Consider the following 27,915-nt stretch of genomic DNA (forward strand, 5'->3'; position numbering starts at 1 on the left):
AAGAGAAAGAAGAAGAAAAACTAAACAATTGGTCTGCTGCTTTGTGATTGCATCAGAGGGTTGTGTGGAATTTTAGGTTTGCTTGGTAATTATATCAAGCACTCGTCAAAAATTTTATAATTTGTGCGCAGCGTGAAATCTAAGCTATGCCTAGAGGTAATGTTTCGATATTTGTTAAGTGAAAATCGTATTCTTGAATATATATATGTGTATTATTATGCCATGTGGCTTCATTGACAAAAGTAGTAATTGTCATAATGAAATGCGTAATTTTAAAATAATAGAAACTCAGTTAGTTAAAAAAATCTTTATTGAATTGCATTTGAATAAGCGTTGAGAATATATCGAGCAATTTGATAATTTTACTAATCAAATTAGTCACTGCAAGTGAAAGAAATTTACAAAAGAAAATAGCATATTGTTTGTGACCAGACGTCCCGTTGTGGTCGGACAGTCCTTTTTTTCAACCGTTTGTCCTGTTTTTCTGATTTTCAAACGGGATGCTTAAATGTTCCATTTCCAGCAAATATAAACGGGATAATTCTAATTGCGGGCGACGGGGAAGGGGGCAATACAAACCATGAAGGTGAATACGGATAACATTTAGAATTTCTTCCAACTCGATTAATGGTTTCAAAACGGAGTACCTTGTTTTTGTCTGAATTGTAATAAAGGTAGAAAACAGCGAGCCCTGCGGGGCTTCTAACCCCCTTCGCTCAGCTACACTTTGTGAAGTAACTAACTCTGCCCCCCCCCCCCGTATGAAAATGAAATCTATAAGTTTTACGTCCCACGAATATGACAATTAGGCTAAAGGAGACGGTGATGATGAGAGATGAATGAAATGGTGGAATGAAGAGTGGGAGGAAACGAGAACCCCTTGAAAACCCATGAGCAAGGTGTTTGTCCACCACAAAGTAGACTGCGAGAGCTGGGATCGAACCAGGGACCCCAAGTACCGGAGGTGAACACTTTACCACAACGATCGCGCCCCCATATCCCCCCGCAATTAGAATTTATTCATATGAACAAAGTATCACGTAATCGTTATTCTAAATATAAGATTAAGTGATTAGAGCAAGTTCTACACTCGTTAAAATGACTGTGTAGAGCCAATTTTGGTACTAACGCTTATTCGGAGCTTTCGAGCTCTGCCTAGACTGGCAGTTGTTTAGTATTACATACGAAATGCTGTAGTATAGCCCTTGGCATTAGTGCGTTATCGCCGGGCCAATTTAAAAATCGAAAAAACTACGAAAATGTACTGCATTCGGTTACATTTGATTGAATTACAGTGAGTTATGTTAGATTACGTTACATTAGGCGTGCAGTATTACTATACGGATCCATAGTATAAGTAGTAGGAACGAGTTAGAAGCCCTGCAGGGTTTGGTTGGGTTCTGTTCTTGACATGAAATGGGCAAATTAAAGACATGCCCATATGTTTCTATCAGGATTAGCTGGTTTAAACCAGCAGTTTAAAAAAAAAAAAATTAAACAAAAAAAGAAAAAAAAAAAAGCTTTTAATCGTGTGAACTTCATGATGACGTTTCCACTTATCAGACCATCCGCATTACGTTTATCTACTTTTCACCTTTTAATCAAGGGGTCTCGTGTTCAATTCTCGGTCGAACCACAACCAATCTTTCAAGTGTAAACCAAGTAGCGATTCGAGGTGTCCCTTTAAGCGAAAGTCTTCTCCGTGATAGCCTTGGTATTTCATAAGGATGTTAAGCCTGAACATATGAAATGAAACCAAATTATATATTTCTACTCTAATGAATGCCTGTTGTTTTATAAAGGAGCCAAGCTTGCCTCTTATTGATAGAAATTGGCAAAATTTATCAACTGCCTACGTAGCTTCCAACATCAACTTGGATTTGACTTTGTTTTAATTTTATTGAATAATATCTACATACCACATTTGTAATTTAATACCTCAGTTTTAGCGTAGTGATTATACGTTGACCTTAAAATTTTACATACAAATACATTTAAAGTAATTTTCTCAATGGCTAAGGCGGGAGTTTCCCGATTTAAATATAATTCTACTTGTGTAACTGTTTATCTTTGTCCTGAAATGACTCTTGACAGTTGTATTAACAAGTAGGCCTATGTAAAGATAAGTACAACGTATTTTTATCAGGAGTCCTTCGTGAGTGAGTCGGCAATTTGTGACCAGTTAGTCCCGGTTTCGTGTCCAAATGGACAATTTCTCTTGGATGAAAGTCGAGAAGCGGTTTGGATTCCGCTGTAAGCTTATGTGACTCCTTCCAGTAACCTTGTTGTTGCATAATAACACCAAGGCGAAACAAACTAATTTCTGTCCATATCTAATATAAATACATAGAGTAAATTATTTAAACAACAACAAAAAAAAAAAAAAAAAAACCTGGTTTAAACCCAAAAGAAACTGGTTTAAACCAAAAGAAAAACCTGGTTTAAACCAAAAAACCTGGTTTAAACCAAAAAAAACTGGTTTAAACCAAAAAAGGGTTTAAACAAAAAAGCTTTTTTTAAAAAAAAAAAAAACATGTTTTTTGCCAACCCTGGTTTCTGTACATTTTACGATCTATGGATCTGTATAGTAAAACAAGTGTACTTCTCCGCGAGTCCGCCTCCACATACCGTGCAGCTGACATCAAAAACAACGAACAAATACAACCACTTTCTTAACTTTTACTATTCCCGTTACCTGACTTTCACTCATTCTTCCTCTCAAACTTAAATAAATTTTCAAATTGACTCGGTAAATTTCCTAAAATTGGTTCGGCGATGCAGCACTTAATTCTTACCGTTACTTGTGTGCATGTAATTTCAATACATTGTTAGCGTTGATAATGCAATCTGGGACTTCCTACTTCTACCAAGATTCACATGCGTCCCGTTTTTGCAAGTTAATATTCTGGTCAGCATAATGTCGCTTATACAGGATGTTCCAAAACAACACCGACAACGTTTGGGAGGTGATTCCTGACACCAAAATGAGACGAAAAGTATAGACCAACCTGCGTGCACAAATGTTTTCTTTCGGAGTTATAGGCTGCCGAAAACATGAAAAAATGAACTTTAAAGGTCTATGGCTCCAAAACTATGGGAGCTACCGTAGTCGGGTCAAAACTTTACTTAGGAACTAATATGTGTTCTAATCAAAAATACATGTTTCAAAATCCTAAGGTACTCACGCATCAATTTTTATACAGGCAGTTTGGGTACGGGCATACAATCTGAAGTACTCACTAACTACCTCTATAAAAATTGTTTTAGATCATTTTAAGCTGAATACATCTTAAGGCAAATCTTATACAAAATGTTTCGAAAATCACGAATCATGATACACAAAGTCAAGATGTTTCCTGCGATTACTTTGTGTTTTAAATGCTTTGACAGAATATCAACAGTGACACTAACTGGACAAGAAGAAATCTCCCATGGTGTGGATGATCAAGATTTGGTATCTACAAAGGAAGAATTACATTTCCGAATCAGTCAGCTATAGAGGTTTGTGTTAGTCCTGTTAAAAACCATGGTCAGTTAAGTCAAGTCTTGAGCTATATGCATCAAGAAAGCACAGCGAAATTACTGCTGTTATGGATGAGCATACCAAATCAAATCTGACCAAACTCTTCAAAGTATAAATCCCATTATCAGAAAAAATGAACCAAAAGAAGCTTGCCGGAAATTCACATCAAACATCAATTCAGCTATTGAATCATATGAATCCTATAGTGAAACGTACAAGTTATAACAATTATCCCAGTATCCCTTTCAAAACTACAAATTTTGCATCAATAACAACGAAATACATGGTGGACAAAACAAGAGATGCGAGGTCTGCAAAAGGAGTGTTTGGAAAACCGGGTCCCTATTATGGTCAGTGAATGAAACACTGTTCAAATTGCACAGTCATTTTATCTTGCCAGGATGCCAACAAAAAAGACAGCCACTATAACATTTGCAGGTGAAAAAAGTGCTGAAAGTGAAAAGATGTATGATCTGCAGCATTAAAGAAGTTCTCGTCATATATAAGAAGGAACATTTGGTATTCTACATCGAAAATGAAAATTTCACACTACGACCTGAACTACATAGAGATGTCTTATTCATGTGTGTATTGTGCCAATCTTGGACTTCGCGTGATAGCTTTGAAGAACTTACTTGAAGGCGTGACATACGACACCTTAGCTAGACGTCTGACGTACATTGTGGTGACTGCCCTCGAAAGGGAGAACTCACCTTACAGACACGTGGTCTGGAAAACAGCAGATGACTATTCTGAAGTTACATATGCAATATGGAGGAAAATAACTCATTAAGAAAGGTGTTGCTATTCATTCCTTCATTGACGAACTTGAGAAACGGACAATGAAAGCAGTAACACGCTGACTTCTAAAGAAATTGCAACAACAACACATTCCAGAAGTTATTGTACTTGTAGAGGCTGAACAACTTCAGACGTCATTCCTCATACGTGACGATCTAACTTGGCCATAGACTAAGTTGCTGAAATCCCAGAAATCTAATTCCTAATCCTAAGACCACAAATGCTGCAATTATAAGTGATTACTCTGCACATGTATTATTGGCAATAGTCGAAATTCGTCAGCAGCTGCAATTACAGATAATAGATCATCATTATTTCTGATAGTGCCTCTAGCCACTTCAAATATTGTTACCAACTGTTTGAATTGACGAAGTCGCTTGTGCCAGTGGTAGTAGGTATAATGATGAGCAAACTTATATTGCAGGAACTTTATAAGAGCAGGAAAGGAGAAATTCATTTGTCCAACCAAGATCTCAAAAACGACAGAATATTCAGATTTACAATCTACAAAGAGAGATGTTAGTGGACTGTGTGTATGACTGGTGGCTTGCAGAGGTTATGAATGAAATGAAATTATTGTGAACTTTATGCTACCAGATGGACCGGTTGCTTGATATAGATTTCCACCTTCGAGATAGCACCACCGGTTCTCATCTCCAATTTGACTTTTAAGAATTGTGGTGTGACCCTGTTCCTATTGTTTCAGCAGGAGGACATCATTCAATATCAAAGGAAAATACTCAAATATATTTTTAGTTCATGGATTGGTTTGATTTGATTTTCAGTTTAGCGCCCCTTTCAGCAGCGAGGCTATATGAAATGTGGACCTACAGCTTAACGTGAGATCCGAACCACATGAACTTCCGCCTCGAAAAGAATCCAAGTCTCCCATGCTACAGGCGCATACACTAATCGCTTAGCCAGGAAGGAGCTATTTTAGTTAATTGAATTGCTAAGTAGAGTGCGTAGAAATTGTAAGCTTTTGGAACCTGTAATATGTTTTGGAACTTGCGGATATACTGTATTTTGGAAGCTTTAATATGTTTGAAAGTTGTGTCCGTTACGTATATTTATTCTAAATGAAAATGCCATGTCAAAGAAGACTAGATTTCGATTTCATAAAACCAATATATTAGAATGTGGTAACAGAAATTGGTTTAATGTATGGCAAAATGTTCAGTTGTGTGTAAGTCCTGTTCAACTCAAAAGTGGGAGTTCTCCTTTTCAGGACATGTAGTAATATAATAAGTACTGATCAACAGTCACAAGATCAGAATTTGTGAGATGGTATTTTTGTTTTTTAAACTACAGCACGAGAACTTGACACACATTTCCAAACGGTGGATATAATTGTAATAAGTAAATTATTATCACAAATAAAACTAAAAGCAACAAAATATTTTGAACCATTCCACAAATACATGTTAATATTTTTGACAAAATTTGCACGTGAGAAATGCGCTATTTTCGGTGACCTCCAGCCAGGATTTTTTTTAAGACAAAAAATACGGATTAACGTCTTTTAAGTTCAATAACTTCTGAGACTATCAAGTTAAGATTCTTTCTTTGTCTGCGTAAATTGATCTGGGTCTATGTCTGTTTCAAACATACCTCGCAGGGGACAAGTGGAAATGGGTGTGTGCCTTCAATAAGGAATTGCTGTACCTAGATAAGACCTACAGAGTTCGAACCGTTTTCTACCATCAAACATACCATAAGAGCCTTTTCGACTTTCTGCTACAGTGCAAAGAAAGATTTTCCAAGCAATTTCTGGTGTTGGTGGGATTTTGCAGTTTGGGAACACTGGCTTTCGTCGATATACCTTTCAGCACCATAGTTAACGTAGCTTACTTCCAGAACGTTATGGATCCACGACGTTCCATCTGCTCGGTGATCTCAGGTCTTCTACGCAAGGAACGGAGTAGAGACGAGAATTCGAGTGATTAACATTTGGTCCATCCCTGTGAAATCCTTGGATGTTCGACTAATGGACTACTGTTGGTTTGAACTCTTCAAAATGGCACTTTCTCGACGCCGTGCCGTCCCCGTACTTGCAGTTTTCGGAAAATCGCCGAAGAAGTATGGCGGAACATTTTCCTTTCCATTCTACACAGTGGTTTACTATAGATGAAACTACGCTGTCTAGCGATCGTTCGGGCCCGTAGCCGTCACATCAAACAATCAGTGGGTGGAGTAAAGAGGATTTACTAACAGGTAACTGTCGACTATTTTTATTGTGGGCTACCTTCTGTATTTATTTTGACACATGGTTACTAACATACTATCTTCTATAATGAACAATGTATTTTACTGTCTTCGGAATAATTGAAGATGACAAACATTCACAAAAAGAGTGTTAGCCTCTTTAATGGTGACCGCGTCTAAATATTTCTCCGTCCTAGGTGAATCGGGCTATAAGCGTCATCTTTTTATAAGCGCATTTGTAAATGCTATTCCCGCTTCAGCATCGTCTTTGGAGCGCATCTTTCACCAGTAAAGAGTTAAATTTGTTAATCAGTTAAGTTTTTTGGATGTACAAACACGATAGATGGTAACAAATTTTAACTATAAGAGAAAATGCAGGAGATAATTTGATAGCGTATTAAATGACTGAACAGTGTGTGTATCTGTATGTGTGTGCGTCGTGCGATAATCTTTTCAGTTACATTGTTAAGCTTGTTTCGTATGCACTTGTCAATATTTACGTGATTTAATTTTTTGTTTTAAACATTTTCGTAGGAAAATTTACAAGCCACAAAGGGAAGCATAGACGCTTCACCAATCCAGAGGAGTTAGAACAACAGAGGCAGAAGGAAGAAAAAGAAAGGCAATGGAGGGTAGGTCTTCTCTTTGTTTTTGTTTATTTCCAGTTTCGTCTACATTTCAGATAGCCTACGTGTAGTATTAGTGTTTAGTTTTGCTACATTATGTACAAATAAATATGTATATTAGTTTCATAACATAAAAAAGACAGCTTTACTACAAATGAGATGATAGCTTTGTAGTAGCTTTTTATTTGCACTTTTAAAAGGTTGTAGGGGGGCGCGGTGGCTTAGTGATAGAGCGTTCACCTCCTGTGCTTGGGGTACCTGGTAAAATCCCAGCTCGCGCCGTGTGGACTTTGTGATGGACAAACACCGTGCTCGTGGGTTTACTCGGGGTTCTCCCGTTTCCTCCCACTTTCTTCATTCCAACATTTCACTCATCTCTCATTATCACCGTCTCCTTTAGCCTAACCGGCATAACCGTGGGACATAAAACTTAAAGATTTCATTTCATTTTTTCAAAAGGTTGTAGGAATCGATTGAAAGTACACATATGTGTAGAGTAGTGTACTAGCACTTTCTTTTAAGTATTTATTTAATTGAATGCGTGTCGAATAATAATAATAATAATAATAATAATAGAAAAAAATGTTTCCCGAAGCATTTGGACGGCAAAAATGGTGATCTTCCGTAGACGATTCAGCAACGATTTGTCGCCTTTTTCAGTACGAATCCTTTATGAAATCATACTCTTAAAGAACGACATTATCGATAACATTATAGCACTCTAGAAGCAGTTCACACTGAACTATTTTTATGAATGATCATTATTGTGAAAATAACAATTGATGACGGTAAGAAACTAAAATAAAATTTAGATCATAGGAAATAACAAAAGCGATCGTAATTTAATAATTATTGTTTTGATTTAATAATTCTAGTAAGTTATTTCCCAATAGATTTAAAACGTGTCAGTTTCATATCGCCGAATTTGAATACAAGTGAAGAGAAGGCAGCACAAATTTAAAACGACGGTAACCCAGAACAATGTTTTACTATCCCATTTAGTGTTATTTCTACAATAAAGAGATAATCATAAAAAGATAGCTGACTTTGAATTGTTTTTACAGTGCAGGAAAATAATTGTGTGTGTTTTTTAATGAAATATAATTGTTCAAGCAACGCTGATTTCCTTAAAGATTCGTACTGAAGAAAACAAGTCGCCACCGAAACGTCTACGATTAGATTTCTATTTTCACCTTTTGATCATAATTATTTATTTATTTACCCTTTCTGTCTTTATATATTATTCTATACTTCAGTTTCTTTCATAAAATTGGTCGTGTTTAAGAACAAATTTTAGTATCCACAATTGTGTTTCGATGTTTGTAAATATGTTAGGGTAATTCTTCTACTTATCACATATAAGGTCTTCTAGCACGAGTACTGGAAAGGGATATTAAACTTCAATTAATCATTTTTTTAAAAATAATTTTGCGATTAGTCAATAATGGGTAAAACACGAATAAAATTAATCACAGGTTGGGAACTCACGCATACACATAATGTAACAAAAGAATTCTTCACGATAATTTTCATAAGGATATTCAATTTCGACACTACATGGTGTATAATTTCATTATAAGTCTCCTGGTTGTTCTAATTTCTATGTAGTTGAAATCTGTCAAGGATAAGGGCATAAATTCATCTGTAACTGGATATTCTTTTTTACATATACATAATGTGATAAAATAATTTTTCGGTGCAACTTCCGTCAAGAAATATTCAATGTTTGAGAAATATGGCGTATCTTTTCTTTGAGGCTTTCAAATCATCAAGAAAAAGGGGTTAAAATGTACTCCCGTGGTCAGTTTAAAGAAATGGTCCATAACACATTTCTTAAAAATGATGCGATTTTTGAGACAACAGGTGAAGTCACCTCATCTTAAAAATATGGTGAATGACAACCTTTCTAAAAATCATCCATAAAATATTGTAGCGCTTTCTTGAGACGTTCCAGTGGTGGCTGTTACTAGGATTAAAATCAGGGACAGAGAGATGAATACACGTCATCATTATGATGTTAATATTAATAATAATAATAAATTAATTTTTCTAAAAACATGTAAAAGTTTATTCATTAACTATGATGTATGCTTTGTAAGTTTCCATATTTTGTTTTATTATTAAAAAAAAAAAAAAAAAAAAAAAAAGTGGGGGTTCTTTCAGGCGTAAACATTGTATCAGTTGGTTGGTTTTGAAATCGGTCGAAGTAATATGAAACTCGGTAACTTAAAACAGTAATAATGTTCGCTTGCTTTTACAGTACATGACAACACTAGTGACCATTCTACTAATAACTAATGTTCTTTAGGGACGGTGAGTGCTCTTAACATGATTAAATGCATAATTTCTTTGTGGCTAATATTATTTTCTGATCAACAGGAAAAGAAAGGTGAATCTGGTTCTGAAGAAGAGGAGGAAGAAGAGGAAAAAGAACAGGGTTCTGAATCAGAATCTGACTCTGAGGAGGAAGCAGGAGAGGTACGAATAAATACAACAGAGCTTAAGATTATGTAGTTTTCCATAAGAGATCCAGTGAAAGAGAATTTCTGAACGAATGATTGTATTTCGGGATTTAACCCATTAGTGCATAGCGTCCAATAAATTGTACACTTAAATATGGCGGATTATTTAAAAGCAAAATCATTTGGTCATAACGAAAGGTTGCTTAACCTGATGTATAGACCCAAAGTAACTTGGTTCGATCACATTCTGGCAACTCGAGGTACAGGTAGCTTGTAAAAAAAGAAGAAGAAGAGGAGAAAATGAATTCCCGCAGTTCCGTTGAGTCGCGCACGGGATAAGTAAATGTCCTTTATTATAGTTACTATATATTTATTTCCTTATATTTCCGTTATTATAGAGTCAAATGTCCTTAGACTTCAATCAGTACAACATAATGTCCAGAATTGTAATACTATGAATTACATAATAAGAAATATTTACCTGTCCAATAAATTGGACGCTATGCACGAGATGCTCTTTTGCTATAGATTCATTGGTTCGCTTGTACCGCTTGTAGCCACACAAGAGATAGCATTGTTTCCTTTTTTTCAGTAGTTACTTTTTTCTTCTAAGGAAGCAAGACTAGCCTTATCTTCTGTCATTCTTGAAACATAAAGAAAACTGATAAACAACATGCTTTTCTGACAGTGTTGCCATAAGTTGATTATTCAAATTATCCGGTGAATTCAATATTTACTAATGGCCAAATCACATGATCACATTTTATTGAAAGAAAAGTTACACAAGCTGTATTGCCGTGTAAATGGCAAGTTTTACACTTAGTGTTACATAAAAACATATTACTTAGCTTTACGTTCGAGTGTGCCACACTTTGTGTAATACTTTTATTTCAATGCTCAAGTTCAGGTTTTCTTACTGCATCCAGTATTTACACTGCAAAAGAACAGAATAGCCATTTTCAAATGGGTCTTGGAGGAGATATTGTATTGTCATTTCTATTGTCCAGCAAAATTAAGATGGGAGCCGGTTTCAAGGTATTTTTTTATAATTATTTTACTAATTTAGCCCTAATGAAGCACTTGTCAGAAGTATATATCTGCGCTACAGGAACAATTCAAGAGGGAAGAATCCTGAATTGCTGTAAAGTAAGAAGTCAGTGAAGGAAGAAGAAAGAGGACACTTAGATTATTGTTGCTATATTAGTTGTGCATTGGCATGACAAAGGTGTCGTAACAATAGCAACAAATTACGAGAGTATGACAATCGGCCAAGTTCGTAGGTGGTCGCAACAAAAAAGACAAAAATCATGGTAACGCAACCTGTTGTAATATCCCAATACAAGAAGGGTATGGGAGGTATCGATCAAATGGATCAAAACGTTTCCACATATCGTGCAATACTAAGACGAAGGAAATGGTGGTGGCCAATATTTGCTGATTTTGTGGACGTAGCAGTTTCAAATGCATGGATTCTGGTGAGGAAAGTCAATTCAAACCTATGCACTGAATCCCTTTTGGCACTTAGGTGGTACAAAGCATTTCCCTCGTACAAAAGTTTGGTACAGCTTCACATCAGGAAAGCAGTTTCCAGTCCCCATTTTCGATGTTAGCTACGATTGACAGAATCATTGGTCACAAGAAATAGAAAAAAGTGCGGCAGTATGCAAATGAAAATTGCACAGGAAAAGCAAAGTTTACGTACTCAAAGTGTAAAATCGGACTACATCCAAAGTGCTTCCTGGAACATCACATGAAGAAGTAACCGATTACCCAAACCACCGAATCCAAGTCTAGAACTGAAAACTTTTTGTCTATAACGCTTTGTTTGAATAACAATACCAGTTGTATAGTTTGTATCATTGTAAACCAAGAATATTTACTCTGTTATTCAAGAGTAAAATATACAAAATTATTAAAGTTATCATGAGTATGTTTATAAAACATGTTATATAGTAATTTTGTAGTAACTGTGAGATTGATACTGCAGCAACATTGTAATTTTCATTACAAAAAAAGACGACAAAAAATTTACTCAAAAGTGTTCATGGTGCATGGCGTCCAATATATTGGACACCTCCTTCCCCCGCTCACAGAGAGCGTACAATGATTATGACTTCTGATTTACATAATTTGGACATATAATTGCCAAGTTCTATCAAGAAAATTGATACACTAAACATACCATGATAGTATTATAAACGCAGACCAGTAACACATGCTTGAACGTGTGCCATCTGGTTGACGAAAGCGTTTCGTGAGGTGGAGACTGAAAATATTTAATTCTCATTACAGATCTAGAAACGCATCTACAGTACTTTGACATGTCCTTTTCTTGTGACTTTGTCGAGATTGTCGCTTAAAACAACATACTCACAATATAAAGTAGGTAAATGTGATAGGTTCAGCATAAAAGCAACGGAGGATTAAAGAATCACTCTTTATTCATAAATCAAATATAAACCGGCTTTAAATCTGGATTTTGGCAGCATTTATAAAATCTGGTTACTCCTTTCCGAAGTATTCATTACCAATAAAGAAAAAAATCTATTATCGGTGCAACTGATGACACAGACAATTTAGCCTTCACCATAGAATATCTCTCTTTAAGGAGGTATAAAAAGTGAATTTAAAGCTTTCGCCGCACGTATATAATCATTTTTATCTGTTCACGTTTTTCTAAAAGCATACCACCTGTATTTTTGAAAAGGTGTATATCTTTTCATTGCTTATTTATTAATATATCGTATTCAAATTAGAAAAAAAAAAAATATTGTTTGACTATAATGGGAGTTCGAGTGAGTTTTGAGGAAGGGATATGTTCTATTACATAAAAAAAAAAAGCTAGACTAAAACTGAAAAAAAAAGGCTAGACTAAAAACTGGAAAAAATGGAAGTCCGTACCTAAGTATTTGGACTCAGACAGGTGTTTTGACTGTCCAACGTTCAATGATCGTAAAAAAAAAAAAAGTTACAAAGCCTAGTATGGCTTATGTGTGAGATATAGCTGAAAAATCAACACACCTGATGGTAGAAGACCTCAACATTATTCCTTATTGTAATCATCTGTTTTGTTCAAGTACTTGTCACAAAGGTAGACGAGATTTTCTATATTGACTTTACATAAATCCGCAGGTTCTCGTAGCCACCGCGAGGCAGCGGTTATGACATCAACACATGTCAATAATGGTGGTCAGTCTTATTCTGCTTTAGAGCAGGGGAAAAAAGAGTCACTGGGGGCTAGATCAGAGCTGTAGGGGGTGCTATAGTCGTTCCGAGCCTAAACACAGAATACACTCAACAGTTCTTTGAGCTGAGTGGGGTCTCACATTATAATCTAGAAGACTCACACCACGATGCAGGAGACCAGGACGTTTTCGTCTGATAGCATCTCGCTACTTCAGAAGTGTCCTGCAATACCTTTCAGCATTCAAGGTTTCTCTCTTTTCCAAATAATCAATCAGTAGCACACCTGATGCGTCTCAGAACACAGCACAGAACTTTCCTGCTTCCATTCCGGGATGCCTACCTCCTTGATGGAATGAACAAATTCAGTATTGTTTCATCACCAGTCACTACCCGGTGAAGAAAATTGATCCCCTCCGCTGTGTAACGCTGCAGGATATTCAGCGACGCCACCATTCTGGTTGTCTCATGGTTCTACTTCAGGACATTAACCGGAATGTTCTGCAGAATTCTATATGGAAGTCCCAGCTCAACTGATATTGAGCGTAATATTCTGTCCACATTCATCTACACGACCACAGTTCGTCTGTGGTTGAGTTACTGGGTCTGGCGTTGTGTCAGGGTTGTCATTAATATAATACTGATGTGCTCTTCTTTGAGGACGTAATAACCCTTCGCTACATGACGCTTTGAAATTGAGCCGCCCTCAAACAATCTGCCTATCAGTGTCAGCAAGTGTAGTGTTTGTAGCGTACAGGAACCGCACCACTGGTTTCACTTATACTCTTGACGAGTTTTCCAGACGTGTCACCATTTCAAGTGTCTGCTTCTCGGGTGTACATACTCAGAATCCGAAATCCTCAAACGTACCAGAAAACGTATTAATCTACAAATAAATTTTAACCCTTGTGTACTACCAAGAACATTGTTACACAGGAATGGCCATGGGGTCTTCTAGAACCCCATCTAAATCACGTCCTTTACTCAGAACCATCCAATAGACAACTGAAACTTTTAGTAGGCATCTTTAGTATACACTCGAGATAGAATGCAAGAAAAAACTGAAATTGTGATCTTACTTGTTTAAAAGATATATCATGATAAACATCCCTGGGGTCCCCAAAAGACCATATGGTAGTACACAAGGGTTAAGTTACAGTGAATAACACGAAAGTCATATCTTCGTAATTTTTTTAAATCATCCCTCGCACTATGTATAGAACAAAATATAATAATTTGATATATGTGGGTTCTGTTAAGTAAACATAAATTATAGACATAAGAATGAATGTATATATTCAGAAAGGTCGAATACTTCTTAGTTACTGTATGCTAAAGGTACTTAGAGTACAAATAGGCAAGCTATTATAGTATACCGTCAGAGATTTACAGTATATCGACAAAATCCTACTGGAACCAAAAGATAGTTTTTTACAATTTGAAGAATACTGGTGAATATTAACTCTCAGCAGGTATTGAGATGTAGTCCAAAATTATGATTAGCTCTTTATTTTAACGTTGATTTTTGTTTAACCGTAATATTGTTCAAAGATAAGATATATACCAATTGATAGATGACATCGAGCTGAACTAGATGATATGCTCGAGGGTAAATTTTCGTGCATAGTTTCGCGAAAATTCAATTTGTATCGACAAAGCTATGTCGTTCGTTGCCGATATAATTGGATCGCTTTTAGAGGGCACGGTGGCTCCATGGTAGAGCGCTTACCTCTGGTGCGTGTGGTGCTTTTATCCTCGTGGGACAGATTGTGTACAGCGTCTCAGTGACTCACACAATCACATCGGACGACGACGACGACGACTACGACTACTACTACTACTACTACTATAATAATAATAATAATAATAATAATAATAATAATAATAATAATAATAATAATAATAATATAGATTTTAACATGAGCTAAAGCAAAAAAATCCATTTTAATTCAGTATGAAGTGCATACATTTATGTGTAAAACAATTGTTTTTGTTTCCTTAGGCAAAGGCTAAAGGAGTCGAGAACTTAATTCAGGTTGAGAATCCAAACAGAATACAGAAGAAAACAAAAAAATTGACGTCTCTGGATAGTAATGTGAAGACAGAATTATCACGAAGAGAAAGGTTTGTTGTTGTTGTTGTATAAACTATTTATAGTTAGGTCTATATTCTATTTATAATTAAGTTAAACTTCGTAAGTGTGTGTGTGTGTGTGTGTTGGAAAGAAAAAAAAACTGAAAACTTGATGTGTTGAATAGCTTGTGCATGTTCTCAACCTTAGGTAAGATAAATTAAGACAGTTTTAATTGAGATAGGAACATGACGTATTGTCCTCTTTTACATTTTTTATACAGTTCCATCTTTTAACTGAGACTATAGAGCTTTTTAATAAATGAGTATGTCTTTTTGTAAAGGAAAATCACCAGTATCATTTAAATGTTTATTTTGAGCTTAGGCAGATTGCGTTGTGTTACAATGTGTTCACTATTTTTTTAAAGTAATATATAGTTACTTGAACATACGAAACACATATTTAAATATTTCACACCCACCGTCACCTTCTCAGAAGACATATAATGCTTACGCATCTGCAATATTTAAAAAGTTAGTTGTTCTTTTTCCTTCTACAGTAAATATTGCTATTTTTCACATGTTCCTATTTCTTACATATTTTATTATTGAGATTCCTTAGATGTATGTGTCTTCTGTACAACGTAATCAAAAATTTATAACTTCGAAGGAAATTGACGGGGACGCGGTGGCTCAGTGGTAGAGGGTTCACTTCCGGTGCTTGGGGTACCTGGTTCGATCCTAGCTCGCGCCGTGTAGACAAACACCGTGCTCGTGAGTTTTCTCGGGGTTCTCCCGTTTCCACCCACTCTTCATTCCACCATTTCACTCATTTCTCATGATCACCGTCTCCTTTAGCCTAACCGGCATAAGCGTGGGACGTAAAACTTCCAAGATTTCATTTCATTTTTGAAGGAAATTGATGTAACTGAGTCATAAAAATACTTAACGCTTTTTCAGTGACTGTATTGACTTCCGAAAAAAGAAAAGAAAAAAATATTTAAATGTAAGTCAGTATCATTAGAAACTATATTTTACAGACTATTACGTTAATCATCTTCCAAGTAATAATTTTTTGATATACCAAGTTATATACAGGGTGGACCAAACTCTCCTTAACTTTTTAACAAATACATTAAAAAAGTTGAAATTTTGCACTATCTAAAAATTCAGTAGGACGACATCGTTTGGCATTCTCTACAATACCATCAGATTAACAGTGTTGCCAGCCCAACATAGTTATGTATTTTTTTCAAATGGTACTATGCAGATTATTATACAAAATTATTTCAGATTTACAACATTAAACGAAAACCTACAATACCAAACTTATTTTCAGTGTTACAAACTCAAGATATTACGATATTATAAATTCGGAAGCCAATATAACTGTTAAGGCAAGTGAGATACACAGGGCACTGCTCATTCAAAGTATCTGTGTGTCGAACGCTGTGACACGATATGATTTATCTCGAATAAATAGGAAAGGGTTACAGATATAAGAACACCTAGCAGGAAAGTAACAGATCTGGGTCAAAGTTGGTACAAAAAAAAAAAAAAAAAAAAAAAAGATCCTAACATGCCGGGAACAACTTATATGGGATGTGCAAGAATAGTACTCACCTTAACCACAAGCAGCCACAAAAACTCAGATGCGAAATGCCTGTGTGAAGTATTGTATCCCACTCCTCTCGCTTGGCGTAGATCATTTCTTCAGGTTGTTGGAACTCTCTTGGCATAGCTGGAGCCCGGTTGGCGGTGCATGCTCGATAGAGCTTTGGTCCGGAGATCTAGTAGACCAAGCTGGAAAGCGTGAACTGCGTTCAATACTCTAGTTTGCTGGGCTGGAATTGAGGCGGTGCGTTATCCTGCTGAAAGATTGTGTAGGTAAGATTGAAGGATAGAGCTGATAGTACCACGAGTTTACGATGCATTATTCGTACGCATGAGTGAAGACCAAAGGTAAAGTATAGCTTATAACAGCCCCCCCCCCCCCCCTGCTTTCCCAATACCAGAATTCCAGGTGTGGATCGTATATAGAAAGTATGAACACATTTGAGTTTTCACGTTTACTTGCGCGGCTGCAAACATGCACATTATCGTCACTGTGATGAAAACACAAGCAACTCTAATCGCAACCACCCTCTCTATTTGATTCCCCACAGCAATCTCTCCCGACGCCACCGATGACATACTCTGCGATGAGTGGTCAGTGGTAATCGAGAGCAGTGTAGAACTTCCTCCAACAGTCTGTTGTTCTTGCTTGTGATGGTGATTCGCTATCCTGCCTGTTATGGCGGGCAAAACAACTCTTCTGTTCAAGCGTTCCACGGCGCGTTGCGGGAACACTGATGGTCAGATATGCGTGATGTGGAAACCCTCTTACCACATCCTTCATCAGTGAGTGAACCACTGATACGCCATGATTCACACAAGCAGCAGTTCTGCGGAACGACCATCCGGCTTCTGCAAGCACTCTATACGGCTACACTTGTAGTCATTTGCAAAATGAGCATCTCGGTGCTGTCGCATTCTTTAAACCCAGCTACAACCCGTCGTTTAAGACTACCTTCGAACTGTAGACACAACCCTATATATACGGGTATTTTACCGTGCATTTCCACCAGTATATAGTTACCAAAACATATAGCTCACCTAATTAATACAATGTTTTACTGAAAATAGTGAAAACACGAGGATCTTTTAGATTGAAATGGCAAATGCTCAGGTTCAATTGTTGCTTATCCGGAAGACAAATGATGAACGTGGTGTGTTCCTGGGCAATGTAGCGATCGTCGTGTCGACGTGTTCGTGTTCCCGTATTACGGTTTATGTAGTAACTGGTCGCTGTTCTGGAAAGGTGCTTGTGACATACTGCCTTAAACAATGTTTACTCGTGCAGAACAACGTATTCATCGAGTGGCACTAGATCAGAATGCACATCACATCCGCTAAGCGGTGGTGATATTGTTCTACCTTACCAGGTGATTAAGAGATGGGCTGAGGTATTCGAGACCGGGCACCAGTCACCAAACACACAGAATATGGTGGGGGCCGTATTCGAACGGCTACAGATTAACATTTGAAGAGGCACTACGAACGTTGCTCGAAAATAATCGGCGATGGACGCGTGAACCGAATATTTCATGTGCGTCAGTATGCCACATGTTAACACATGATTTTGTCATGCTAAGGTTCAGCCAGATAGCTACCGCATGTTCTGACGGAGGTGCAAAGTGACATCGATAGAAATGTCTATGCTTACACCGTGAACATTACGGGTTAATTTTCTGCACGACAGTATTGCAATTGACCAAACATGGGGGAGATTTTAAGAACCAGAATTTAGACACCAGTCCACTGAATGGCGCCACCCGGCGTCCCCAGGACCGAAAAAGGTGAAACAAGAGCCAGCAAATATTAAGATCATGATAATAATGTCCTATGACCACGAAAGCATTATCCTCTCACATCAAGTGCCAGTAGGGTTTACCGTAAATGCTGCCTACAATGCCTCGTACCTGAATCACCATTTGGGCCAGTATTGTGATGCAAACGATCACTTGTCCTGCAGTCTAGCTCATATTGCCCATGCAGTTCAAGCTTTATGACGATGGAGTTGGTAGGTACTGGAGCACCCGTCGTATTTCGCGGCTTTGATCCCGTACGGTTTTGATTTGTTCCTCAAAAATAAAAGAACCACTTCAGGGACAATATTCTCAGCAGTGTTCGTGCCTGGGACGTTTTCTCGAAACCGTGTCACAAACCGGGACATATTAACTGTATCCAGCGTCTGCCAGATTTGGAAACAGATTTGCCAGGCAGGCGGAACTGCATTCGAGGGAATTTAACCTTGTTCACTTGAATAATACATTTGATTTTCAACTCCCAGATATATTGCCACTTTAATCTAAATGACTCTCGTATTTTACGTTTAATATTCGCTAGCGTAAAAACATGTGATGAGAAATCCTAATCAGATGGTTACAGCCTGGTATAATTTAGGCAGCCAGTTCCGGTATCTGCCAATTGGATTATAACAGAAAAGTAATAATTCGATTAGGATTCCCAGGGCACAAAAAAAGGTTCGTAGTTATTGATCTGAGCAAAAATGTCAGAATATGTGTTTAAGTATTTTACAGTTAAACTTCTAGATATTAATTGTTTGCTGATTGTGTGTATAGAGCTGTATTCCCCTACTGAGTAAAGAGCCATGAAGGAATTTGTATGTTAATAATTTTTTGGGTTGTGATCATTAAAAGTGTCACTAATTTTGATATTTGTTTTAAGTAGCTGTAATAGCGTATAGAGAAAACAAAAGTGTTAAATATTTTGTATATTCTTTACTTTTAAAAGGGAGGAGTTAGAGAAGCAAAAGGCTCAGGCTAATTATCAGCGATTGCATGCAATGGGGAAGACAGAGGAAGCGCGTGCTGACCTAGCGAGACTAGCGATTATTAAGAAACAGCGAGAAGAAGCTGCAAAACGAAGAGAAGAGGAACGATTAAGTAAGTGAAATGATATACGTACATTTTTTTTATGTAAGGTTTCTGCTGACTAACGAGAACACATTTAGAAGAGCACGCCCGGGTTGACTTGAGGAACTATCCTTAAGCAGATCAATTATTCATTATGCACAAAATGCTCGTACTCGTTTTTTATAGAAACAACAAATCAGCGACGAGGGGAAGTGGAAAAACAAAAAGAAGCTGAAGACAGGAAAATGAAGATAATTCTGAACGAGCTTGAAGCTAAAAAGACAAAACTGACTGCAGTATATTAGTAATATATTTTCAGACGAAAAAAAATATAATTCATATAATTCATTAAACTCTTTCAAACTTAATTTGCTCATGTTACTTGTATCGTCCATTATTTTAGTGTACATACATTCACTCTTTCGGTAAGTGGGGCACGGTGGCTCACTAGTAGAGCGCTTACCTTTGGTGCGTGGGGTTGCTGGTTCGATCAAGTAAGTTGGTGGTAGACAACATCGTGTCCATGAATTTTTCGAGAGATATTTCCCTCCCCTGCCCCACGTTCATATTCAACCAATTCTCCTATCATCATTCAATCATCTGTCTCCCATAGCAAACCGGGCATGATCGTGGAACGTTAAACTGAAAGATTCCTTTTTCGGTATCTCACTATGACTTTTTTTCTTGTACATGTGACGAAACTTCCATCATACAGAGGTTGTTCAGTCTACATTTGGCCAATTTCGACTTACCTACAAATTTAGAAAAATCCATGGCACCAGGTCCGTAAGTGCTCGATGTGTTTCCCTTGGTTCCTATCAATAGCCCAACAGCGTAATTTCCACTGTAATAGGCTTCTCTGAAGAACTGGGAGGGGAATCTTGTCCCATTCCCTTTGCACAGCTTTCCAAAGTCCTTCCACAGTTGTCACACGCCGTTTTCCCAAAGCCCGCTTCAGCAATCCAAATCCACAATAGTCCATAGGACTTGCATCTGGAGATTTAACAGGTATCTCATTGGAAGGTATCACCTGTATACCACTTGCCGCCTCCATCTCCCTGTAGAATGCGAGGGACAATCGTGAGGTATGTGATGAGGCCTTGTCCATGTGAATGCGCACCAGATTGGCGTCATTTCCGTACATTGTTGGAATCTCATGTTCGTAGATCGGCCGCATGATCTGCTCCTGAATCCACCCTACGAATCTTCAGTTTACCTCGGTAATAGTAGCCAGTAACGACCATGAGCCCTTTTGGGAAGGATTCTTTACAGAAACGGACCCACCTTCTGAAGTTCTTGGCACCTTTCTCTCGGTACATGATGGCTCTCGGTTTGCCGCAGTCGGAAAGGTAAATCCATGCTTCATCGAGCGTTACGGCGTACATCCACCTTTGTTTTGGCAGATGCCGTTCGTACAGCTTCCGGGCGTTACACTTTCGTTCCTTTTGGTGGGCATCCGTGAGAAGATGGCCGCGAGCTTTCATGACTTTTTCCAGCTTGAGTTGATGGTGTAACGTCCGGCTCACATCCCCAAAGACACGTCAAGACGATTAGCCATACACCTTTGTGTTGGCGGATTTTCTTGCATTGCCATTTTGCGAAGTTTCCTCTGCATGGTGGAGGTGGCCTTGGTGCATTCCCGCTTCCTAGGTAACTTCGTTGGTGATCCACATGGTGGAGCTTCGTTGCCCTTGTACTTTTTGATAACATTTTTTATTCCACTTAAACTGATGTTGCAACCATTCTTCTTGCACTGTTTTCTAATAATAGAAACACTAAAGTGGGCGTCATAAAGAGCCGCAACATAGCCTTCCCAAGACCGGCTTAGTTTGGGCGGCATTTTGGTCACAGAGCGGAAACCCACACACTTGGAAACAAATTTAACACAACACTCACAACAATGATCCTGTTTTGTGCGTTATTGTCGTCCGCGCGGAAAAACAACTCTGTTTCCAGGAAGCCACTGCACAACACTGCAGGACGCCACGAGCCAGGTCTAGTGAGTCCATTCTGCCAGGGAGGGGGAAGGAACGAAATCGGCCAAACGTAGGCTGAACAATCTCTGTATGACTAAAGTTACAGATTAAAGGTTTAGGGAAGAATTTAATTTCTTGCTTTGTGTAGGAATTTTTATTAGGTAAGTGTTCTGTAATTTCATAATAAAATACATTGTATTTGTTTTTACATCGTTCATTATTCTAGTTGATTAGGGAAAATACATTACTTCATAGTTGTCATGTTTCCTTGTTCTTGTTTTTCCATCAAGATAGGTAAGTTTGTGCAGCTAATTACATATGAGGGAAAATTAAAAAAAAAAAAAAATGTTCGGGAAAACCGAGAAAATTCAGGGATTTTTTCGCGTAATTTTTGTAGCCACCATGTTAAACTTGCGACGCGATTTTTCTTTTTCTTTTGTCGTGAGCTTCATATATGGATGTACGAACATTTATTTTTTAAAATATATGTTTTGCTACCTGGGAAGCTGTCACTTTCAACCTTCAATTTGGATTCGTCACTGCTCGGCTATAAACTTTTCAGTATATGCAACATTGAACAGAATAAATGGAACAATTGGCACTGGGGACGTCTGACTTGAAACATACCGTATGTAGCAATTACAGCTTATGGAGGTATTTTCTACTGGCGGTCTGTAGAAGGCGTATGGTCCTGGAACGAACTTTGACGTAGACACACGTCATAATGACGCGAATTCAAAAGAGAGTAGATAGCTCTGACCCGTTTAGCCGGTGCATTATTGATCCGAGCTGCGGAATATATCCTGTATCAAGTTCAACAATCCAGAGGATTATGGAGGCATATTGGAAGTACAGAATCAGGGTGTCCACACAATTTGGCGAGAAAAAAAAAATCCCTGACTTTCCATGACGAAAGTTCCAGATTTCCCTGACCACTGAATAATTTAAACCCAGCCTCTACTCTCCACATAGTTGGCCTTCTCTCTACGCTTCTGTTTCTTTCTTTTTTAATTTTCTTTAATCTAAAAGAATGTAAATTTACAAATATATGCATTAGGCCGATATTGATTTCATATAAACACAAAATGTAAAGTTACAAACGAAAGTGTACAGTGTACTTAAGATAAGAAAAATTTACACATTATAATACCAATTACACAGCATTATAATATTGCTTATAGTAATAAACCGTTCATACATGGTTTTACTGATCACAAAGGAAAACATGTAACACACACCTTTGCAGGTGCAATTGTTAAATGCAACCCATTTAACAACTTGTTTTCATCCTTTCTAGGAAAGTTTTCTTCTCATTTATCTTAATATCTTTCTTGTTGTTTCCGCAGTTTAATTTTCTTCTCGTCTTCCTCCATCTCCTTTAGTTTCTGAATCTTCCGTTTCCCATTCCTCCTCTTCTCTCCAGCGTTCATTTCTCTTCTTTTTCAAATACACCTGATATTGTCTCATTGAACTTCTCACTGAATTTATCATATCCCTTGGAATTGTTAATCTTGACGATCCACCTATTCTTATCACAGAATCATATATGGTTCGTTGAGCCACCAGAGATTCTTCTTGTAAATTCTCAACAGTGACATTTTTGTTTATTGAAAAACAGGGTGGATTGATCTAAATCAGTGATTTAAGTCAAGATCTAAATCACTTGAGGTTTTAAATAAAAATCATTGATTTAAATCAAATTGCGAAACAAATTAATTTTAAATGAAAATAAGTAAAATTCAGTTTCTGTTTTTGTTATTTCGATTATGGAAGATAATAATCATAATACAAAGAGACTCAGATGTATGTGCAGCAAGGTATGAAAACGAGTGTCATGCAGAGGATGATTAGGGAAAATCCTGTTTTGAACGGGTAACGGGGAATCCTGCTTTTTTCTGTTCATAACATAGGATTTTTAAATCATTAACTATCCCAACGAAAAATCAGCATGGGCATTTAAGACGAAAATTATTTTGTGTGCGCGCCTGTTTCTTTGTTCCCATATAATAGGGGCGTATTTAGAGGGGTCCAATACTCTCTCCGGTTTTAGTTTTAGTTTTAGTTTTATAACATAAGGCGAAATTTATGTATTTGGTGCCGCAAGCTAGTTCCGGTTTTTTTTTTTTTTTTTTTTTTTTTTTTTTTTTTTTTTTAATATGCCCCTGCCAAATATCACTAACTTTTGTGAGAAAAAAAGTGTCATGTTGATAAGCGTTGCTGTAGTTTTACCCTAATGCTTAAGAAACGTTGTTTGGGATTGAAATACGTTAACGATTGGGGATTAATTCAAAGTTCAACCACAATACTTTAACTTAAATGGAATAACAGGGCTCATAGTGGTCTGGTCTCTTCTAAACAGTTAAAAGGGACCAAAATCTCATCAAAAACTAACTTTAAACCTTGATGCCAAACTTGGGCATTAATTCAATTTTATATATATATATATTTCAAGCAAAATAGGGCAGACTAAATCATAGCTGAAATACGTAATGATTTGACATAAGATTAAAAATTATTTTACTTAAGTTTGTCAGCTAATAAAAAAATTGGAGTACTTGTGTTTAGAGGTCCATTATTAATTACATACTTTGCACGGTTTTGTACTTCAACTTTTATCTGGATGGGGTATGGCCAAATTTCCTTATTTTCATTATGTCCAATAATACAAAATTAAATTAATACATAGCATCTAGATTATCATTAACTGGTAATAAAATTTTGTCTTGTACAATTGGTTTGTTGTAAATTTTGTCTTAGTACCACATGATTGGTAAACATTGGTCTGGTTTATACCAGCATTTCGCATACAATGGAAAGTAAACTGTAAACAGGTAATATATCATTCTCCTTTAACACAATAAGATCAAAACAAATGTGTATTATACCCTTATTGTGAACTTTTAAAATAAGTTACAGATGTTAACTAAAAATGCAGCTGCATACAAATTGAAATAAAAAGTAGTAACAAGAACGTGTGCTAAACATAACGTATGCTAGAAAACTGCCAACGCAAAACACAAATCACACGAAAAAATGATTTTACCCCCCAAAAAGTAACTTTTAATGACCAACTTGAAAAAAAGTAACTTTTAGTTAGAAAAGTGACTCGCTATGAGCCCTGGAATAATTAACGTTTAATACTAATTCCTAAAGTTTTATCTTCTGTTCGCGACTTGTATTGTCCGAGGAAAAAGATTTGATTTAAATAAAAAAAATTCAACAAAAATGATATTTAAAAAAAAAAAAAATCATGATTTTTTCCACCCTGTTGAAAAATGCCTTTCCGTGAGAGAAGATAAAATACAGCTTCATAACAGACCATAAGTCAACGAAGTCCTTCTCATTTCCTAAGAGAAGAAAAATACCAAATCCAATACCATCTCCGTCCTTGACTATGAAATCATTGAAGTGTTCCTTACATCTTCAGTCGGAGCTTGCACTGTGAGCTGGAGATATTGTTTCTTCGCGTTCTCAGCCACTTGTACAGATATCCTGATGGCACCATGCAATTCTTCTAGAACAGCGTCTACTGTTTTGAACAAATATGCCAGGACGCAGTTAGATGTGTTTCTCGCAGAAAATTAGTTTCAACTACTATTTCAGAGAACACTGTCTCTTAATATCATCATTGAGAACACCACACTTTGCACCCAGTAATCCAGTAACAGTAAATAAATTAACACTACTTCATAAATTCAATAATTGAACAATGGCCGTAAATCGATTTTTCCCTGACTTTCACTGATTTTCCAGAATGTGGACACCCTAAGAATGACGTAAAATAGGAGGAAGTGTGTGGTCGAAGCTAGCAGACAGAGATAAAGGATAGTAAATGAAGGGTAAGGTGAAAAAACAAAGAATGCCCATATGTGTGTTTAACGAGTGCTTTGGCCTATCTGTTGATGACTCTTCGTACTATTTCACTGCGTACAATAACAAATGGACAATAACCTTTAACTTCATTAAGTTATCGTTCGTGTAATTCAACCTTATTAATTTTGTACACGGTTTTCAATATTAAAAAGCCGTTTTCTCGAAAATGTAGTTTTGTGACATTCCTTCTTTTTTCCCGTTACCCTTCAAATCTTATTGCAAAAAAAAAAAAAAAAAATAAATAAATGTATAGAAATAATAGCAATTTTCAGTTCTCATTTTGACAGACTAGTGTCATTGAAATTATGTATAGGGAGTGGAATAAAAGGACAGCTATACCCAAGCCACTGGTCACAATCCTCGTTCTGGGTGCCGCTTGCATCTGTGCAAAGATCGTACGTAGACTGTGGGTAATGGAGCAACAGAAATGTCATTTTTTTGTTGAGTTGTCCTGTATACTGTTAATTTCGTCTTGTGAAACGTGGTAGTGATGCCGTAATTGTTGGGGATACTAATTCCTGGTATAGCCCATTTGTATTCCTTCCTGCTGCAACGAAGTATGAGGAAAATCTGTAGGATGAGTAACATCGTATGGATCAAACTGTTTCCCTCTTACGATGCAATATATCAGGATGATACTGCACATGTGCACATAGTTACGCTATGACAATTAATCAACATACCCATGGCCCACCCAGTTGCTGGCCTTATTGAACATTTTGAATGATTGTGGAATGCCAAGTTCGGAGTAGTTTTCTACCATCATCGTAATCACTACCAGAACTTCAGTATGTTCTACAGAAAGAATGGGTTCGAATCTTTCTCATTACCTCAGTCCAGGATCTCTATGCATCAATTCCATGTTGTCCCGGGTTCAAACCCTGCTCCCGCCAAGTGACCTTTGTGGTGGACAAACACCGTGTGCGTGGGGGTTCTCCCGTTTCCTCCCACTTTCTTCATTCCACCATTTCATTCGTTTCTCATAATCACCGTCTCCTTTAGCCTAATCGGCATAAGCGTGGGACGTAAAACTCAAAGATTTCATTTAATTTTTTCAATTCCATGTTGTACCTATGTCGGTTTGCTTGCCGAAAGGGGAAGAGTGCACTCCGAATTAAACCGCATAAATTAGCTTTTAAAAGATGTTCTAGTTATTTTGTCCAATTTTTAATGCTATGCTATTTTTATACAGTTTTGAACACTTCTTTCAATTTAGTGTCTGGGTATATGGTTCATTCCATGTTATTTTTTTTTATTTTCAGAAAAAGAAGCTGCTAAGCAATCAAAAGCCCAGCAAGTTCAAAAAGCGTTGGGTAAAAAGACGTCATGACTTCGTTCGTATGGGTAGTGATCTCGTCACGTACATGAACTGTTTTATAATCATGTCGCGGTTCATGTGTTTTGATAACATTTTTTGCAATAATGTTGCAACTTGTCATACCACTTTGCAGGTATCATATGCTAAGACCAAACGTCTTATCTTGTACTGCGCTGGATATTAAAATAAAAATGTTATTGTTAAGGATATGATACCAGAATTGTTGAACATATGAAAAGGAACAAATGAGAATCACTATAAAGTTATTGTTTGGGGTCATACTTTTTTCTTCTTTTTTTCCTTAAGAAAACCTTATAGCACATACCTATATGCCGTTTTTTCTCAAGCATATTCAGCTGAAAGGATAATTTAGCCCATATTTTGCGCCTAAATCGAGCACTTTTTTGTTTCTTGTTTAAGTGTTACGTTTTATTTAAAATATTAAAGAAATTAAATTGCGTAATGGAATGTGTATTTTTAAGAAAAAAATAGTAATGTATGTGTACACCATATTATGTATATATATATATATATATATATGTAAGCAAAAACTAATGTTTTTCGAGATATAAACTTTTAGAGCATTTCTGTTGTTTTATTTACAAGGTTATTAGGCTACTTTTAAAAAAGTAATTTTAAAATAATGATTGATTTGAAACCAAGTTTTTTTATAGAGTGTCTCTCTAATTATTGAACGTCGTACTTGGCTCTATTTGAAAATTGAAGCTATTGTAAAAATTAGTAGTTACAATAGATAGTATCCTACCAGTCAACCTTTTTTTTTTTTTTCTTTCCTTTCTTTCTTTTGAGTTGTACATTCAGGGGTGTATGTATTTGATAATTTTATCTCAACTTTCGAGAAAGTGAATTGTATTGTTGATAGTAAAACATGGAAATAAGTATATAGTTATTTGGTATCATACGTCCATATTTTTCATTTGAAGCGTTTACACATAATTTGATTAATTATTAACATTTCGAACATTTTTCCTTACTTCAGGCTTTAATAACGAAAATAACAGTAAACGTATTATTACTTGATGTATGAAAATGCAGCTAAATCTTCCTTTAGAAGGTACTGATTAACTTGTAAAATAAAATTGCTGCACATTCTTTCATGGAACTTTTTTAAAGGAAGTTACAATGAAATAATAAATAGTTGTGTAGTTTGTGGAATTGTTTTCTTTATATCTTTATATTATATAACCTTTGCCGACAAAACATGCGTATAGTAATATCTATTTCTGAGTGTATATATAACTAACTAACTCTATGGCCTATGAAACCCGGAGGTTCAATGCCGCGTTCACAAAAGCTCTCCACTGACTTCTATCCTTAGCTAACTGCATCCAGTTTCTACTTTGTATTCCTATCTCTGCGAGATCCATCTTAATATTGTC

General features: G+C 36.6%; 1 protein-coding gene across 1 annotated transcript; it reads left to right on the top strand.

The window, feature by feature from the left end:
• On the top strand, positions 1–27,691 carry LOC145664660 (28 kDa heat- and acid-stable phosphoprotein-like). The gene is made up of 6 exons (XM_081731500.1): positions 1–156; positions 7,064–7,161; positions 9,535–9,633; positions 14,803–14,924; positions 19,227–19,378; positions 26,460–27,691. The coding sequence occupies exons 1-6, from the start codon at positions 147–149 to the stop codon at positions 26,525–26,527; spliced, it is 549 nt and encodes a 182-aa protein (XP_081587626.1). The 5' UTR covers positions 1–146; the 3' UTR covers positions 26,528–27,691.
• The last annotated feature ends 224 nt before the right edge of the window (positions 27,692–27,915 follow it).

Source organism: Thermobia domestica, chromosome 11 (genome assembly GCF_964235325.1).
Source record: "Thermobia domestica chromosome 11, izTheDome1.hap1.1, whole genome shotgun sequence".
NCBI classification, from domain to species: domain Eukaryota; kingdom Metazoa; phylum Arthropoda; class Insecta; order Zygentoma; family Lepismatidae; genus Thermobia; species Thermobia domestica.

Coding starts and splice junctions, on each gene's coding strand:
- LOC145664660 (XM_081731500.1), top strand. Junction 14,925..19,226: donor GAATTATCACGAAGAGAAAG/GTTTGTTGTTGT, acceptor TACTTTTAAAAG/GGAGGAGTTAGAGAAGCAAA. Junction 19,379..26,459: donor AAGAGAAGAGGAACGATTAA/GTAAGTGAAATG, acceptor TTTTATTTTCAG/AAAAAGAAGCTGCTAAGCAA.